We start from the raw sequence: 17,805 nt of genomic DNA on the forward strand, positions 1-17,805 counted from the left end.
CACCAGCAAAGCTTGAGCAGAGGGACAGGGCAAACTGACAGTTCTGATTTATTCAGTATTTCTCTCGAGGTGTCTCAGGCTCATTTACTGAGTGTGCTTCAGAATTCCAAGATCAAGAGTTGTTTAGATTGGTTACGGTGTAAGCCTCATTAAACACCCATGAAATGCCCATAAATCCCCAGCAGGTTGCTGTGCTGGAATGTAAGGGAGCTTAAAAATCAAAGACCCGTTTCTCCAGCAGACATGCAATTTAAGAGAAAGAGGCATGAAGCCATAATTCACTAACATAATGCTCATGAACTTTGTAAATATTGCAGCGATGATGTAGCGACTGTTTTGTGATGGATCATGAGGATGCAGTTTGCATCTGCCCATCTGGTTGGCCATGGGGTGTGTAAGTCTTGGCACTGGAAGCTGTTTGACCCTGAGAATACGATCTACCTTTTTGTGATTATAGGGTTTAGAAATTATAATCTCTTTTGTCTAAACCTCTGAAGTGCTTTGAAGCTTATGATCCCCTGAGTTTAAGCCAGCAGGTTTAGGGGTTTGCTGATGTGTGGTGGTTATAGGTGCAGTAAGCTGTGAGAGCAGCTTTAGAGACTTGCAGAGAGCTTGGGTGTTCTCGGGGATGTAGAATCTAAAGTATCACTTATACCCAAAATCGAACAACTAACTTAGATGTTAGCAGGTGAAGTGGGATTTCTGTATAAACCTCTGATAAAATTGTAGTGATGGCTTCCCTGGCTGGACACCAACCGAGGTGGCTTCTTCAGTTTTCCTCTGTATGTGACTTCATTTCCCTGTAACAAATATGGTGATTACATATCAGATACAGAATCTAATGGTTTCCCTCTGGTTTGAAAGGAATAAAACGTCAGCAAAATGAGAAACTGTAGACAATTTTACCCTCTGAAGCAGGACTCAGAAAGTCTTCACCTCAGGTAAAACTTTCTCTATTGTGCCGAGGTTTTTAAGGCATCTTTTTCTATTTTGTGCAGTCCTTGTGTTTAAGAGGCCCTGGTACTTACCCATTTAAACTTTGGTTTATTATTTTTTCTTAAAGTATTCTGCTACATTTTTTATATCTTCTTGGGTCTCTTATTACCTGTTTCTGAAAAATTCATCAGTGAAATTCTGTTCACTGGACAGTCCAGATCCCACAGCAGAGGTACCCTTGCCCTGAAGTTTGGAGGAAAGCTTGTGTGCTCTGCATCCTTGGAACTGCTGCTTATGTATGGCTTCTTTAGTCTGGGAATTGTAACCCTCCAAATGTCAGGGCTCTGAGCTCAGAAAAACACAAACATTGCTGGACCTGGAGGTGCCCTTAAAGATCCAGCTGAGACATAGATTTACTCCTCTCCACAAATAGCCATATGCTGATTTTTTGGTCTTGGAAAGAAATAGTAACTTCTGTGTGCACAAACACAAAAATATTTGATTTCTCTGCATATAGCCCAGTGGCTCTAAAATGTAAAGATCAGCCTAGTGAGTATGTGCTGAACCAGACAGTAATGCCCTTGGGTCACCATCTGGACCTGGCCCATTCATGTGCACATTTTGTGGGCTAGGAGTCAAAAAGTGCTGTGGAATGTGCCAACCTTCCTCATGGTTTAGGAGTAAATTGGATTTAGTAGCTGTCATCTGAAAAAGCAGAGCTTTCTTTCCTCTGGCAGTTTTGAAAATGAAACCAAGTTCTTTACCAACCAGTGCTTAGGGGTCACTTTTGGGCTGTGTTTTTACAGTGCCTTTGCAAATTTACTTGCAGACCACCTCTTCCATCTTCCCCTAAAAGGTCAGCTTGGCTAAGACTTGCTTTCTGATGAAAGAGAAGGCTCACTTAGGCTGATTCTAAATGGATGTGGAGAATAACATGTGTTTGTGAATTATAAGAAAATTATCTGTGTTTAGGCAACTCATTGTGTATCAGTAAATATTATAGTGTGTCCTAGCCGGAATATACAGCAGACTGGACAGGTCAAAAACCATGAAAAGCATTGCTGGAAGTTTGTTTTCATAGCATTTGCTGAAGTGTTCATTGAGCTTGTAACTTCTGGGTTGGATACTTAATACTCTTTAGTGAGTCTGTACAGTGTTTGGATTCAGATTTGGATAAGAAGGGAAAACTTTTGCCTATAAATATAAACAGAACAGGCATCACTTAAAGATTTTATTATCTCTTTTATTCAAACCATGTGGGAGTTTGCATTGTATGAAGTCCTGATTAAATTATAGTGTCTTCACAATGCCAAGTGCCTTGTGAAGATCCTGTTGGGAGGCAAAAAAATTCCCACTGCTATGACATTAAAAGAATGTACACTGAATGTTAAAAATGCTCTCTATTTTATAGCAAGGTGGCATTTGGCATGTTCATTGTTACACAAAAACCTGTTGTTCCTTTTGGGGTTTTCCTAACTGCCAAAGAAAATTGAACTTTCTCTTTGTGAAAATACTTGCTCTTGAGTTCTGTATAGGGTCCAGAGAGGGGCAGCAAAGCTGGTGAAGAATCTGAAGCACAAGTCCTAGGAGAAGCTGCTGAGGGAGCTGGGAATGTTTAGCCTGGAGAAAAGGAGGTTCAGGGGTGAACTTCTCACTCTCTACAACCACTTTAAAGGTAGTGAGGGGTTGGCCTCTTCTTCCTGGCAGCTAGTGATAGGATGAGAGGACATAGTCTTGAGGAGGTTTAGGTTGGACATTAGGAAGAATTTTTCACTGTAAAATGCTGGATGTGGCCCTGAATGCCGTGGTCTAATAGACAAGGCGGCGTTCAGTCATAGGCTGGACTCTGTGATCCCAGAGGTCTTTTCCAACCTGGTTGGTTCTATGATTCTTTTAAAACTGCTGCTCACATAGCTGAACAGGATGTTTTTCCTGTTGTCCAAAGCAGGGTAGAATTATTAAGTCTTTGCCTAAATACTGGTAAAAAATTAAAATCATATTCCCTGTCTTTCTCCCTGTCAGTCAAATGGACTGATTCAGATAGGAGCACTTCTGATTTCTGCTGTAGGTAAATGCAGCAGTATTGGCCAGTCCTTTCCTGTCCACACTTTTCTTCGAGCGAAACTCTGCTGTTACAATAATATCAAATTATGGCTCCATACACACTTTTATGTTCACTTGGAAAGCAGCTTCAGCCACTTAGTATGCTCACAGGACAAGACTCAGAAACAAATCCAGCTTTCTTCATGAACAGTTCAGCAGCAGAAACTGTTGTGTCCTAGCATCCAACACCATTGGTGCTTGGGTTTGACTGAGCTTTTGAAACAATTGTTCACTCATCTCCCTTTGCTGTGCCTTGGTTTACCAAGCACAGCTTTTCGGAGCACACAGACAGAGTTCCCTCCTGATGAAACCCAGTGCCCTCCTGCCTCTCCTGGCCATTCAGGTCATGGCCCCAAAGTGTGACATAAAGGGTGGGGCAACCTCAGGTCCCAGCACATCCTGTTATTTCCCTAGATTGGAACCACACTGCTTATTAGTGCACCCATAAGTTTAAGCCAAAGTTTCAGGCTTTGCTTTGAATATATTGAGGGCAGCCATGTTTGTGTTTTTCACTAGGTATAGCACAGTTGTCTTAAATTTTTCATCTTTTCATTAGGTTAAGGTGCTCACGGCCTTGACTTCTAATCTTTGAGCAGTTCCATGGGCCTTAGCAGTATCTGAGGATTGCATTATTCAAGTTTTCATGAGGACATTCTCTAGAGAAGACAAAGGTGATTTAAATCTGAAGTCAGAGGAAGAAAGCACTGAAAAAACCTGCTGATTTCTTTGGCAGAAAGTATATGTTCTTTACCTGTGATCAAATTACATAAGCTTGTTCTAAATGTTTGTTGAGCCACTCTTCTGTCAGTGAAATACAGAAAGAATGCCATTTTTAAATATAAGAAGCCTCAGCAGCTCATGCAGGTTGCATTTGAATTTGATCCCTAGCTATTCTGGACAGTAAAGTAACGGTAGGTGTTTGGAGTTTTTTTGTTTGTTTGTTTGTTTTTGTTTTGTCTTGTATTTTTCCAGGAATGAGTAGTTCATCATACTTATGGCTTTTCTGATGGTGGAAAGCAATTTTTCAAACCATCTTATAATTTTCAGTCAATTGCCATCTACCTCTTTCAAGTTTCAGTTGATCTGTGTACTTGCCACGGTGAATAAGCAGCAATGGAGATAATTGAAACTGCAACTCCTGTAGGTACCGCTGTTAAAAGGTTTTCAGACCCAAACTCATTCTTCAAACTCTCCATCATAGACTTTATCAAGAGTTTCACTGTGATTATCACTGGATGATTCTTTTTATTGTATTCATTGCATTCTGTATCTAATGACAGATATTTGCAGTTACTCCCAAATTGGTTATTGTTTTACAGAAAAGATCATGTTTGATATTTTTTATTGTCAAATAGCTGATTGCTGTTAATTGCTTTTGCTGTGGATTCAGGAATGGAGAGACTACACAGGCAGTTGCTCTGAAGCCACAAGTGAAATGTTTATCCTGTTTGAAAATGTGATGCGATTCCATTTTATCTGTAGAAAAAATCCTTTTACCAGGAAGTGCAATGGCCTTTGTGAGACCTCACACCCCTCATCACTACCTGAGAAGCAGAGAGAGAAGAGAGACACAAAGCTTAGTTTAATTGGAACAAATCTATGAAGACTGACATGAGGCTTCAGCTAAAAGAATGAGATTGACACTGCTGCCATGTACAGTGTTCTGCCTGAACCAAGAACCTAGGAATGAAGAGCAGATGAACTTCGGGACAATCACAGAGGCTCAATGGTTCTGCTTTGGAAGAAGCCTCCTGTCCTTGCCTGGGTCTGTGCCAGGTGAACCAGCTGGTGTGGTACTCTGGGAGGGTACCCTGTGCCTCGCACAGCTGCCGAGGCATCATCTGGAAGGCACCCGAAGGAGTCTTGTGACCCACCCCTGACCTAGGGTGGTACAGTGATGCTTTTGTGTCATTCCTCACAGATGTTTGCCTAACCCATTCTTAGCCTGTCTCTAGCACTATATTGTTACAAAATGCTTCCTAGCATCTGTCCAGTGTCTGCCTTGCCACAGCGGAAGCTGTTAATTCATCTCCTCTCTCTCGAGAACAGTTTCCTCTTTGTAGGTTTCTTCTGCATCTTGAAGTTTGCCATGTTCAGCTTCCATCTTCTCTAGGCTGAGAATCTTTTATGCTCCTTTCCTTCCTCAGTGTTCATTTTTCCTAGGTACCAATTTTAAAAGCTTTAGTTATATACTAGGTAAGTCAGGGGTGACATTATCTGCTCTGGATGGATGTCCTTCCTTTCAGGTCCCCTGTGAATGCTTTGTTATGACAGAGCAGAGATACTCCTGTTCTACCATAAAGATTATTGAAAATTCAGGGGGTGTAATTAAACTGGTAGAAATGTCTTTCTGCAAAGACAGCAGAGTGGTCAGATTGTCTAGATGTTTGTTCCTTTGGAGAGTCCCATTCAGAGAAAGTTCCTAGAAGAAGCCTTTGGGTAGTTGGATTTGTTAAATGGTGTGATTCTTGGCGTGTCCTGTGCAAGGCCAGGAGTTGGTCTTCATGATCTTGATGGGTCCCTTCCAACTCAGCATAATCCATGAGTCCATGATGCTGTGAGGATTTCTGGAGGGTGGTTGCCTGCAGCTGTCAACCTCCACACTCCTTCTCCCATGTGTTTAGTTTAAGAAATAAGCACATTATCAGTGGACAGGGTGTTCCCAGGCCAGCTGGGCTTTACCAGTGACAACAAAACACTGATCACTGTTTTACCTTCCCTGCTGCCCTTTTTCTTCTGTGTTTCTAGCTGGTGTTCTAGAAGCCAAATGGAAATAATGTCAAAGTCTACTTTTCTGGGAGTTTTTTGTCTTAATCTTGAAGCTTGACATTTTTTGTGTCTTGTTTGTCTTGCACTGTCTTAAAGGAGCTTTGTAAGCTGGGAGTTGCATCCAACTGCTTTTATTGGTTCCCATAACACAGCAGAAAAACCTTATTTCCTTTCAAGCATGAGGACAGATTAACAGTGAGGTCAACACTGTTGCTTGATGGCATTTTAAGTCAGAGTGACAGCAGAGGAGGGATCAGCTGCCCTGGTGATGGTTTTCCTCACAGCCCTGCAGCTGGATCACTTGTAAACATTCACCAAACAGCTGGCCAGGCATCTGTCCACAACTGCTCCAGGAGGTGTGCTAGCACTTAGCTGGCTCTCCAGAAAAGTTAGATGGCACTGTGTGGGAGACTACTATGTGGGATTTGTTTCTACAGAAACAAAATTATTCTCTGTTTTCACGTTCTTCATGTTGGTCACGCATGTCAGTTTCAGATTCCGTGTGGCTGTGGTGTTTGCTGCAAGATGAAGGTTTTGATGGTTGTGGAGAGACCAGCAATCAGCATCAATGACCACCTCTCCTTTCTGTTTTCTCTACAGCATTTTCTATCTGCATGCGATAGTAACTGGCACACTCAAAAGGTTTCCATGGCACATTAATTTAACTGACATTTTCTCAGCAGCAGTAGATTACTTTTGTAAATTCAGGCAAAGCCTGAGTTGTTCTGACAATTGTAGCATGTCCCTGGTCATCTTTCAGATCTTTGCATGGTCTATGACATAGTTGCCATTGAGTGGGAATTGTCTTCATCAACACTGTAAACTCAGAATTTACTTTTCTGCTGAAAGAGAGGCTATATTTCCTCTTTTTCTGTTTCACAAATCTCCTTCTATTTATATTCCTTTCTTTCCTTTTATTTTGATAAATAAGTCTTTGTCCTACATTTTGACATCCTTTAAATATTTATCTTCTATATAGGTTTTGTCAATGCTTATCTGTTCAAATTTGATTTCATTATGGATATAATAAACTCTGCAATGTAAAATGTCAATGTCATCCAGCTAGGTACTATCTTGTAAGTTATCCCAAGAATGAAATATTTGCAAGTGTACATTTAGAAGTACTGGTTTCTATTTTTGTTTTTACATGGTGCTCCCAGCACAAAGCAAGCAACTTCAAAAGGAGAGTTTTGAAGGAAGCCTGAAAGTTTGCACTCTGTGTATGTGGAGTTTGGTTTGCTAGCAGTCACTGGAAGGACTGTCACAGGGCTGGGTGGCCCCAGAAGGCTGCGTTACCCCTCTGCCTTACCCACAGCTATCACCCACAGGGTGACAGCCGTAGAGATCAAAGATCCTTGATAAGGCTATCTGAGACCACAAAATTAAAAGCACTGTGTGGAAACGAAACTGCTTGTGGTTATGCAGAGGGTTTTCAAGTTCACTTCCATCATGGATTTTTGGTTTCTGATATTTTTTTCATTTTGGTGGAATGTTCTGATATAAAGCTATGGGCATTAGTCCTGCTATAAATTATGTGTTTCAGACAGCCTTCCAAACACTTGTGCATAATAATGAAATCTAGATTTTTCTTAAGATGTCCTTTATTGAGGTGGAGTCACTGCAGTGAAGTAGCACATAGTGAAAAGTGCAGTCTCATTCCCCTGCAGTCAGGGCAGGCTGGTTTCTTACTAAATAGTTATTTAACTTTTCCTTTTCAGTTTTGTTTTAAAATATGTCAGTAAGGAGGTTCCAATCCCAAGCCATTGCTCTGCTCCATAGGGGTTCATGCAGTTACAATTTGCCCAACATAGCCTACATTTCCTCCTTTTCTGTTTCACTAACCTTCTCCTATTTATATTAATTTCTTTCCTTTTATTTTGATAAATAAGTCTTTTTCCTCCATGTTTATATCCTTTAAATATTTATCTGCTCTCCTTCTGTCTCCCTGTAGTCATTGCTCAGTAGTGTTTATGTTTAGCTTTTGGCAGTTTCTCAGTAACATGGGGGAAAAAAAACAAGATTTCCTTTTCTGTTAGATATTCTTTTAAAGCTCAAGCAGCTACATACATTTTTAAAGCTGTATATAGGGACTGAGATGTAGCTGGTGAGATCCTATTAATGTCAACAGCACTTTTACTATTGACTGCTTTAGGGCCATGATTTCACCCAGAAACTCTCTGAACTTAGTCATATCTTCCACAACAATCCCTATACTGTAGTGGAGTCCAGGCTGAAAAACAATTCACAATTGTTTGAGGACTCTGTTTCTCTTGTCAAAGGAGAAAACAATAAATCAGCCTTTTTTTTTGTTGTTGTTGTTGTTGCCTGTGTGACCAAGGCTTGCTTATTGCAAAGCTTTAATGAGCATGTTGATAACAGCACTGAGAGCAGGCTTTTTCTTATGCTCTAATTTAGGAAATGACCTTGCCTTGACTTCACAGCCTGCTTGCTGGTGGGACTGGAGGCTTCTTCAGTGACAGACAGCCGTCTCACAGATGCTTTTTCATTTTTATGAGGCAAACACATCAGCAGAGCTATATTAAGTATGTCTGCATCACATCAGGGCAAAGCAGAGGTTTGTTTTATCTGAATGTTAACATTAAATGGCACAATTTTACTGAACTTTTAAAATTCTAAATTCCAGTCTGTTTTGTGTGCAGGTAGCATGGAGGGCTGGGTTACAAGTAACCTGCTAAACCTCATCCTGTGTGGTTTACAAATAGAATCTGTCTCAGGGCTTCATATCTCCTAGATGAAGCGTGCCTTCAGTGTTGAATGATATGCCACTATCCCAGCTTCCTCAGTGATGCCTTAGATATAGTAGTTATTTGTTTTGGAAACCAACATTTTTTGCAATTCAGTAACTGAAAAGCTCATCCAAAAAATTTTGTTAGAACAAGTCGGATTGGACTGGCTCTGTGTTTACCACATCCAAGCAGCCTAATGGAAGGAGTGTTTAGAGTGAGAAGTCAGCATAGTGCAGTTGTGGTCTGGACAGCTTAGGGGGAATGTTAACATTTGCCTCCTGTCCTTTGACCAAATCCTTCCAAACCCTCCCTTCTGAGAAGGGAACCTCTTACTGTCCAGCCACTGTCTCATGTTACCCATATCAGAGCTAAGCCGGTAAACAATCACAAAAACTTCACTTCAAAACTTTGCATGTTTACCCTAAACCTGGAAGACATGGAGATTCTGTTTTAAAACTTCCTGATGGGCTTTTTTATTAACCATCTTCTGAATTTATGTTACAACTGATAAAGAAAATATGAGTTTCTGACAGAATGTCTATCCATACGAACAGGACAGCTGAGGGAAATTTTGCTTGACAAAATATCAGTATTAAGGATTTCAGCAGAATTCTTTGGTTTGATTGTATGCCTTTTCAAACAATATTTCATAGTTGTACATTATAATTAGAGTTAAGAAAGAGGAGATAAAATAAAACCCTTAACAAAGTGTACTTTGATGCAGCCAAAACAATTTTTCTCCATTTAATTTTGGCAAAACTTGCCAAATTTAGGCTTTCTGTTCCAGTTTAGAGAACAAAAACCCACAGGAAAAATCTTTTAAAATATTCAAAATTAAAGGTTTCAAACAGGTCTACAGAAAATATTTACTAGGAGTACTTCAGCCTATGACTAAAACTGCCCTGGTGGCAAATAACAACATCCCAGTAGATACCTTCTACACAGAGAAGAAATATCACATTTCCTCTCCTTCCAGGAATTCTCACTTAATATTTTATAAAAGATTATTGGTCTCATCCTTAAATATCTGAACTGGACCAGGAAGAAGGTTTCATACTATGTCATTAAAAAAATAGTCGGGGCTCATATAACAAAAGAGAAGGAACTTGGGTGGGCTTTAAATCACTCTCACACAGGGACACTTTGCCCTGAGTTCATGTGCCAAGAGTTCTTGGGGAGATCCTGTGCCACCTTCACCTCCATTTACCAAGGGAATTAGTAGCTGCTCAAAGGTCCTGAAGGAGAGGAAATGCCCCTTTCAATACAAATGGCTTTTGAGACCTGGAGAGATTGTATAAAGGGGACAATTTTTTTTCCTGTAGAAGGCTGGCATAAGAGGGAATATCTTTGCATTTTCATCCCTGAGCCAGTGTTCATTCCTTATACTTTTCAGTCATAAGAGCTGTTATGCTGCAGAAGGTATGGTGAATGCCGAAACACAGCTTTCACACTTCCAGAGTAAGGTGATGCACACACTTTACTCAGCTCTCCCTGTAAAACCCACCAGAGAGGTGTGTTTTTAGGGCAAAGAGTAGCAGTGCTTGATTAAACCATGCTGGGCTTCAAGCTTAAAAGGCAAGCAGAAAAACTCATTGCTCTGAATCTGGATCATCTGCATCTCAAGCAGGACAAGAAAAAAAACAAACTTCTCCATTCAAACTTCTCCATTGCTTGTCTTGGCTAAGCAACTTCTCCAGAGCAAAACACCAGGCAGACACATTTGATACTGAAATGCCCCACGGATAGGAGATATGGATCTTGGTGCTGCCTTTTCTTTGCAGCTGCATGCGAGTTAGCCAGCGCTGCAGCAGGGCAGGAGCTGCAAGGGAAAAATTAGCCTCTCAGAAGATATTAGATAAGTTTGATGGAGAAAAATTCATCCCTCTTTAGACTGTATTTAAGAGTAGGACTGAGGACTTCATCTTTGTGTTATTGGTTTCTTGTATGCTGGAACTACATCTGAAATACCTATTTTCTGTGGGGAGAAAAGGCCAACTGTCTCATACATGTTTTAAACAAATTTTCTTTATTGCAAAACTATATGAAACCAGTTTCTTCCTTCAGTTCATCATAATTTCCAGAGCTCCTGATGAATAGTGTTTACTGGGACATCTGAATTCTAAGGCCAGCCTTCTTATTAATTTGTCATTTTGAAATTATGCCTATTCCTAGAGCATAGGTAATTATTGCCTGTCAGTAAGAGTTAGTACTGAAATTGTTATTTCCTGCAATAGTAGTAATAATAATAATAATAAATAGTTATAAGTCCCACTTCAGTACTACTGAAACAAATGAAGCATAGGAGCATGTTACACTCAAATTCAAGAAACAAATACTTTAATGGTGATTTCGCAGGATATCGCATCCACTAAGGTAAATAAATTTAAATCAAACATATGATTTCCATAAAAAGAAAAAAAGTTCCAGGTGCAACTCTGCGGAGGTGTTGAAGATTTTCAGTTTTGCACAAGTTGTGAACAGATGTATTTCCAGCTGTAGGTTTGGATCTCTAAAAGACATTCCCTTCTAGCAGATAGCAGCTTTCTTTTCTCTTTATCAAGCTGTTTATTGAGTCTGGTTTTAATGAATTTAGTTAGAACTGGTTTATGCATTAGTGAGGGGTATAATTCTGACTTTGCTGGTGATGTACATCACCATACGATTTGGCTTATTGGATACCATTTCACATCTGCAGCTCCCAGACTCTGGTGAGAAACAGTTTCACCTGGGAGTTATGCATGAGCAAATCTGTAGATATTCAGTGGTCCAGTTCTGCTAAAAATACACAAAAATTGAAATTTCACCTCTGCATAAGGACATGAGATTTATGGGATTGTCTGGCTGGTCTGTCAGACTATATTTCTCTAATCATGGGGTTGAGCCCAACAGCTAATTTCAGCCAAAAATCTAAAACACACCTAATCTCCTACAGCATCTGTGGATCTTTTTGGTCAAGAGGAGAGATCCAAGTTGGTGTCCCAGTGAGAAAACAGCACGAGGTTGCAGCTGCCAGAGGCTCCATGGGATTGGAAGGAGGCAACTGCGCAGCACCCTCAGCTCACCAGGCTGCTCCTTGCTGGTCAAAGCTATGAGGAAAATATGACAAGGGCTCAGTTTGCTGGCCTGAGGATTTATTTTCAGCTGAGTTTTTATGTCCTAGAAGCCATGTTTGCACCTGACAAGTCCCATGTGATTTTTTTTTCTTCTTCAGCATCAGATTTCATCAATCTGTTCTTTAATTCTCTTTGTTGGAAAATTGAGCAGAAGTACTTCAGAGGGATATTGTGAGATTTAATTAACTTTTACAAACAGAGAAAATAGAAAATAGGTAATAAAGACTAGAAATGGAAGTTCAATAATAAAGCAGAGTATTGATTTAGAGACATCTATCATTCCAAATTTCAACATCGGAGCATCAAGGCTACTTTAAAATGCAACAAACAAAGGCAACTCTTTGATTTCTTTAAAGCCAAATGTGTTGTTTCATGTGAAAGGGGAAAAAGAAAAAAAAAAAAAAAAAAAAGGAGGGAGGGAGGGAGGGAGGGAGGGAGATAAAATGACCTCCCCCAGACTCTGGACTCCTGAAACCCAGTCTGCATTCTTACTGATTTTTCAGAGTGCCCTTCTACAAAGGAGTGTCTTTGCTCTGTAGATCTGTTTTTCTACCTTTGCTGCAGAAGCATAGGGTTGAGTGATAAAGCTGTGGTATAATGGCTCTTTCCCCATCTCTAAAAGGTTCTATATTTCAGGCCATAGAAGAACTTTCTTTCAGAAAAATCACCTTCCCAGAATGATATGCATTTCAAAAGAAAAGCACAAGAAGTCCCTGTGTGACATTATTGGTATGCTTCTACATCCAGTGTGCCAACAGGACATTTTCTGTTTTTTCTTTGTGTTGTATTAATGTTCTGCTGATGAAGGTGCAACAGGAAAGGCTGTACTTCAGAGGATTTGAGTTTAGTACTGTGTGGGACAAGAACACAGTAAAGCAAATAGTATTTCCAAGCAGAACCATTGAAGACTATGGTCACTTTTAGAAAGCCTATATTTCTCCATATATCAGGTAATTGGGCACCACACCATGTACGTTGTCTTCTGGACACAGGCAGTGTGGATTGAGTTTAGAATTTAGCACTCTACTTTTGCCTACAACAGTAGGCAAACAGTAACAGGATTAAAAACAGATTACAATAACAGCAATAGAATTGAAAAGGATGTTGCAGAGAGTTTTATGTATACATTCTATTTGCATTATTTTTTTGTGTGTTCCAGTGCTATGTGAAAAATTTGAAATTGAGTTGCAAGTTCCTAAGTGTGAGTCCTATTTTGCTTTTGCTCTACTTGAGGCAAAGTGCTGAGTTTTAAAGAAGTGAGGAGGGTAATGGATGAAATTTAAAGCCATTGTTTTGTTCACTGATTTATTTCTTCTGCTGTGATGCTTTTTGATGCTGATTTAATTAACTTAGTTTGTAGCTCCCCTTATTCTTCCTTAATTAATTAATTAATTCTTCACTTCTGGTTAAGCAGTGACACTTCTTATTGAAAGGTAAGGATGAGCAAATAATTTATATTTAGAAATGCTTTTTGCCAAACATCTCTGGGCAGATTGTGAAATTTTTAACCTTATTTATGTATTTTCTACATGTATCTTCCTGCAGAATCAGCTTTCTCTAAGTGGCAGATGCTTTTGTCACACATAAAGGGGGATTTCTCTCCCTGATGTTTCAGGTCAGGGGATTCAGCAGCACTTCAGTTAAAATTGTCAAAAAGGACAAAAATCATTGAGGAAAAAGTCACTAAGGCAGCAAACCTATCATCTGACAACCTATTCATAGTTTAAAAAAAATTAAATTTTCAAACACCAATTTCAGCCTGGTGACATCAAGACAACAGTTTCCAAAATCACTGGAAAGGGACTGACCCACTCAGAGAGGCAACCAAATCACCAGGTGCTGTCCTGAGAGAGGACTCTGGGGAGGGACCAGGCTGCTGTACCTCAATGCAGTCAGCAGATGCTCACACTGGGACTTTGCTGCTTATCACATTTGCTTTGCAGCCCGGTGTCCTTGGCCAGGGCAGTCCATTAAGATGTCTGTAATATGCACTGTCTTGCTGTGCATAAAATCTTTCTCTACATAAGATTTTAAAGAGGAAAGCTCTAAGTGGAAAATGGTGAGCACTAATTTAGAGCATCTGTACCCTGGCAGGACCCAGCTGGCCTCAAGGGAAGCATGGTGGGGCACATGTGGGGCACCAGGGGGGTCTCAGCCCAGGGAGCAGGGCAGAGCCCACGCCACTGCCACACACCCTCATTGGTGCTCTTGCCACCAAATGGTGCCTGGGTGCTGGCCCAGGCTGTATGAGGACAGCAGTGCCCAGGTGGGGACACTCTGTGGGGCTGCAAGCCCGACTTCTGCTCCTGAAACAGAGGTTTGCAAAAGGATATGTAGCCCCTTAATGCAGCAGCTACAGGTTCAGAGGCCATGACTGGAGAATGAGATGTCTTCTGTGGTGACATCACCTTCTCTTTAAGTCTGGAGTGCCTCTAGTGTGCGTGTGGTGAGAAGAGTGGCTTGTGTGGTTCCAGGTCCACACCCAGTTGCCACCACAGCAGCAAGCAGGGCATGGGGCTTCAGCAAAGCACAACGGGCTGCACAACGGAGCCTTTGCCTGTTGAGAGGTTAACATGAAGGGTGGAGGGTTGATACGATGATTGGTATGAATGATGTGCTATTCTTCTGACAGCCAGTTCTCACTGCTGTGCAGTGCAAATGCAGGAGGCACTTTCTTAGGCTACCTAACCAAGCTTAATGGAAATGTCCCACGTAGTGTCCAGCAATGCCCACCTATCCAACACAAATTCCCACCTGGGATCATCCCTGATGGACAGCACAAGAAACAGTCTATCTTCACATAGGTTAAGAATTTTGTGAGCGTAGGAGGTGTGATTTTTACTTGTGGGATGAGATTCCCTCTGTTTTGAATTTATCTACAAGGTAGTTTGAATGAGCTAGTAAAGTTGCTATTGGCCTAAGTTAAGCATCAAAATAGCAAGAAACCAAAGTGTGTCACCTGTGCTATTTCAGATTTTCAGATCAGCTGGTTTGGACCTATTTCTGTGCATCAATTTTTGAAGTACAGAAATAGACAGGGGTTTTGTTATTTATGTTCCTTTCTCGGGTGCTGAGAGTACTCAGCTCAGTACTCTGAGCAGCTCCACAACACATGCCTGCAATGACAGAGTCTGACAGATCTCAGGCTTTGCTACCTAAAATAGTTTCTTAATATGTATTCTAGGTGCTTTCATCTGAAAAGCATACTGGCATTGTGAAAAGAACAAAGAAAATGTCAATATTTTTCAATAAAGTAGCGATTGACTGAAAAATTTAAATGTGACTTTAGGATCAAGATTTGGTAATGTGGGGACTGGAATCCTCCTCAGTGTCTGAATATTCTGTTAAATGGCTTTGGTATGAAATCTTCAGCATTAGTTTTGTTTAGCTTGAACTCAGCTCACCTCTGAAATTATGATTTCCCTTACTCTTGATTCATCTCAAACACAAAAAGTATTTTTCTCTCTGCTATCACACAATATAGTTATCTCTACACATAAAAATAATTAGTTACTATTTTTATTTGGCATTTTTCTTTGTTATGATTGTTTGGGTGGTGGTTTATTGGAAGTTTTGAACATTGTATATACAGATCACTTCCAGAAAGTGCTATGCAATGATACGTCATAAATGCTGCTAGCTTCAGCAAAACAGAATAACTTAATTTGACCAAGATTAATCCAACTTGCTCTGGGACTGGTACATTCTGTTTCATCTTAAATGAAGTAAAGTAATTAATTCTGTGTAGTTTTCATTTTCACATTAACATTCTCTTCTGTGAAGTGTAATTGCTTTCTTGTTGTTTGCAATACTGTAATCATTTTAGTTAGGGCATCTCTCTATAGGGAAAGACCCAGGGCCTTCCTACAGAACTTGCTACACAGATCAGACAGTCAGAAATAGAGGACACTTACCTAAGTGTCCTAAGGTCATTTACCTAAGGTCATACAAGCCATCAGCAGAGTGAGAATCAGAATCCAGACTGCCAGAACCTTATTCCAGTACTGTATCCAGTGACCATGCTGCTTCTTAATATGTCTCTGTTCTTATTGTCCTTTCTTTATAGTTCGGGATCGGGTACGATCTAAAATGGAGAGAGATATTTTGGCAGAAGTGAACCATCCTTTCATAGTCAAGCTTCATTATGGTAACTATAATAAAATATAATTCATGTTTGTTCTTAATTTGGGTGGGGAATTGTTACTAGGCGTGTTACACTTTGGTACAGATGCCCCCTGCCTAATTATGACTCTGTTGCTAACAAAGTCATAGAGGCTACCTGTGTGAAATTCTTCATTTATGTTGAAGGAGACATCCAGTATTTTTAAGTTTCAGCCATTCCTCCATTGAAATAAATTTGTCATAAAGTCTGACATGCTAGGTAGTGCTGGTGGGGTGGCTCCTGAGTTTACATCTGCCAAACTCTCACTTGCTGTCAGGTATCATTTAGAAAGACAGAGCATTTAAATAAAAACAGGTTATAATAATCAGTACCAGTCTAAATCTTTATAGGTGTGTACATAAATGTGGTGTCTTGGTGGAGTTGTCTCCTGCCACAGCAGGTATTCTGAGGGCATTCGGGTATGTGGGCTCCTCTTTCACACAAACATGGAAACTTCTCTCTATGCCTTGCTCTCAGTGACTCCTGATGCCTTGTGGAGTGGGAAACACTGTTAATTCATAGGTGCTTAACATGGAAATGAATATATTAGTAATGCACCATTGTCTCTCAACTACACTATTTTTTCTCACAGCCAAAGCTCAATTGCTAAGTTCTATACAGAAATAGTTTTTTTCGGCTCTCAAAGTTCTGAAGTAACACTGAAGCAGTGGCAGGAATGATGCTAGTCAACAGGACTTACTCTTTGGGGACTTTTTCTTGATTCAAACTTCCAACATATTCATCCTTTTCTAATGCAGCATTTCAAACAGAGGGAAAGTTGTACCTAATACTAGATTTCCTGCGGGGAGGGGACCTTTTCACCAGACTCTCCAAAGAGGTAAGCTGATAGTTCTTTAACTCAGAAACGAAAGACTGTCTTGGATTTTCCATTCCCACACACTCAATTTGAGTGTGTGGGAATGAAAAATGGCCTTGGAAATAGTGATATATATATGTGTAAAAGAGCTATCTCATCTTGCATGGTTAAATGGGTTCTTAATAATTGCATTTGAATTATGCCAGAGGTAATGCAGCAGATATCATGTAGGCATCACTGCCAGAGAAAACTGCTCCACTGCTAAGCCATTCCTGTAGCAAAATACCCCCAGACTCAATGCTTTCAGAATAAGTTTTGATGTGATAAGAAACAGTCTGAGAAATCAATCCCCAGTACGTATTGCCCTAGGGATGAGCCCAGAACCACTGGAAGAACACGCACACACTGCCAGGGAGGAGGGAAGGATGGCCATGGGTCAGGGCCAGCCTGTGCAGCTGCTGAGAGCAGGTTAAGGGCCATGCACCAGCCCAGACATGGGAGATTGACTATCACAGGCCTCATGTGTCCTCCTCCTGCCTGCCAGGAGCAGCTGCTGCTTCCATTCTCTCCCCAGGCTCTCATCCCTCCCCTGTCCTCTGCATGCCATGGCCCTGCAGAGGGGCTGCTGCAGGCAGGGAACGTCCCTAACCCGAGTCTTGCTGGTGCCCACACAGAGCAGCCTCAGCAGGTTTCCTAGGTTTGTTTTGCTCTTTCCTTTATCTCCAAACCTCTGTGAGGCAGCAGTCCCAGAGAGGTCCCTGCAGGAGTGCAGGAAGCTCCAGTGAGGCAGGACAGCTGTCCTGCAGTTGTCTGTGCCTGTGTTCCCAGCCCTTCGTACTTCTAAGGGTGTGGGGACAGGAATGCAGGCAACCACTCATCAGAGTCTTTAAAGACAGGAACCTTTCAAATGCCATCTTGAGGGGAAGCTCTGTTGCTCTTCTTGGGTTTGGGGAGTTACTGATGGACTAAAAAAAGCTGTGAAAACAGTATTTTCAGTCAAAAGCTCCCCAGCTCTCCCCCACCCCTGTTCAATTTCTGATTCAGTGACATGCTGCCGGATGCTGCGTGCTGTGCAACTTGGGACCCCAAGCTTTTGCTTTTAGGGTTTGTTTACTAATGCAAGAAGACATTGGTAACAAGTTAATTACACTGCTGAGT

The 17,805-nt window shown here is 40.9% G+C and overlaps 1 protein-coding gene across 5 annotated transcripts in view; it reads left to right on the forward strand.

Moving 5' to 3' along the window:
• RPS6KA2 (ribosomal protein S6 kinase A2) overlaps window positions 1-17,805 on the forward strand; it is a 279,608-nt gene that overhangs the window by 189,564 nt on the left and 72,239 nt on the right. For all 5 annotated transcript variants that reach the window (XM_031504319.3, XM_085576816.1, XM_021544171.3 and 2 more), the window contains 2 exons: window positions 15,735-15,815; window positions 16,589-16,668. In XM_031504319.3, coding sequence (XP_031360179.1) covers window positions 15,735-15,815; window positions 16,589-16,668 — 161 coding nt within the window. The remainder of the gene's footprint in view (window positions 1-15,734; window positions 15,816-16,588; window positions 16,669-17,805) is intronic.

Source organism: Lonchura striata, chromosome 3, assembly GCF_050655825.1.
Source record: "Lonchura striata isolate lonStrDom1 chromosome 3, ASM5065582v1, whole genome shotgun sequence".
Classification (NCBI taxonomy): domain Eukaryota; kingdom Metazoa; phylum Chordata; class Aves; order Passeriformes; family Estrildidae; genus Lonchura; species Lonchura striata.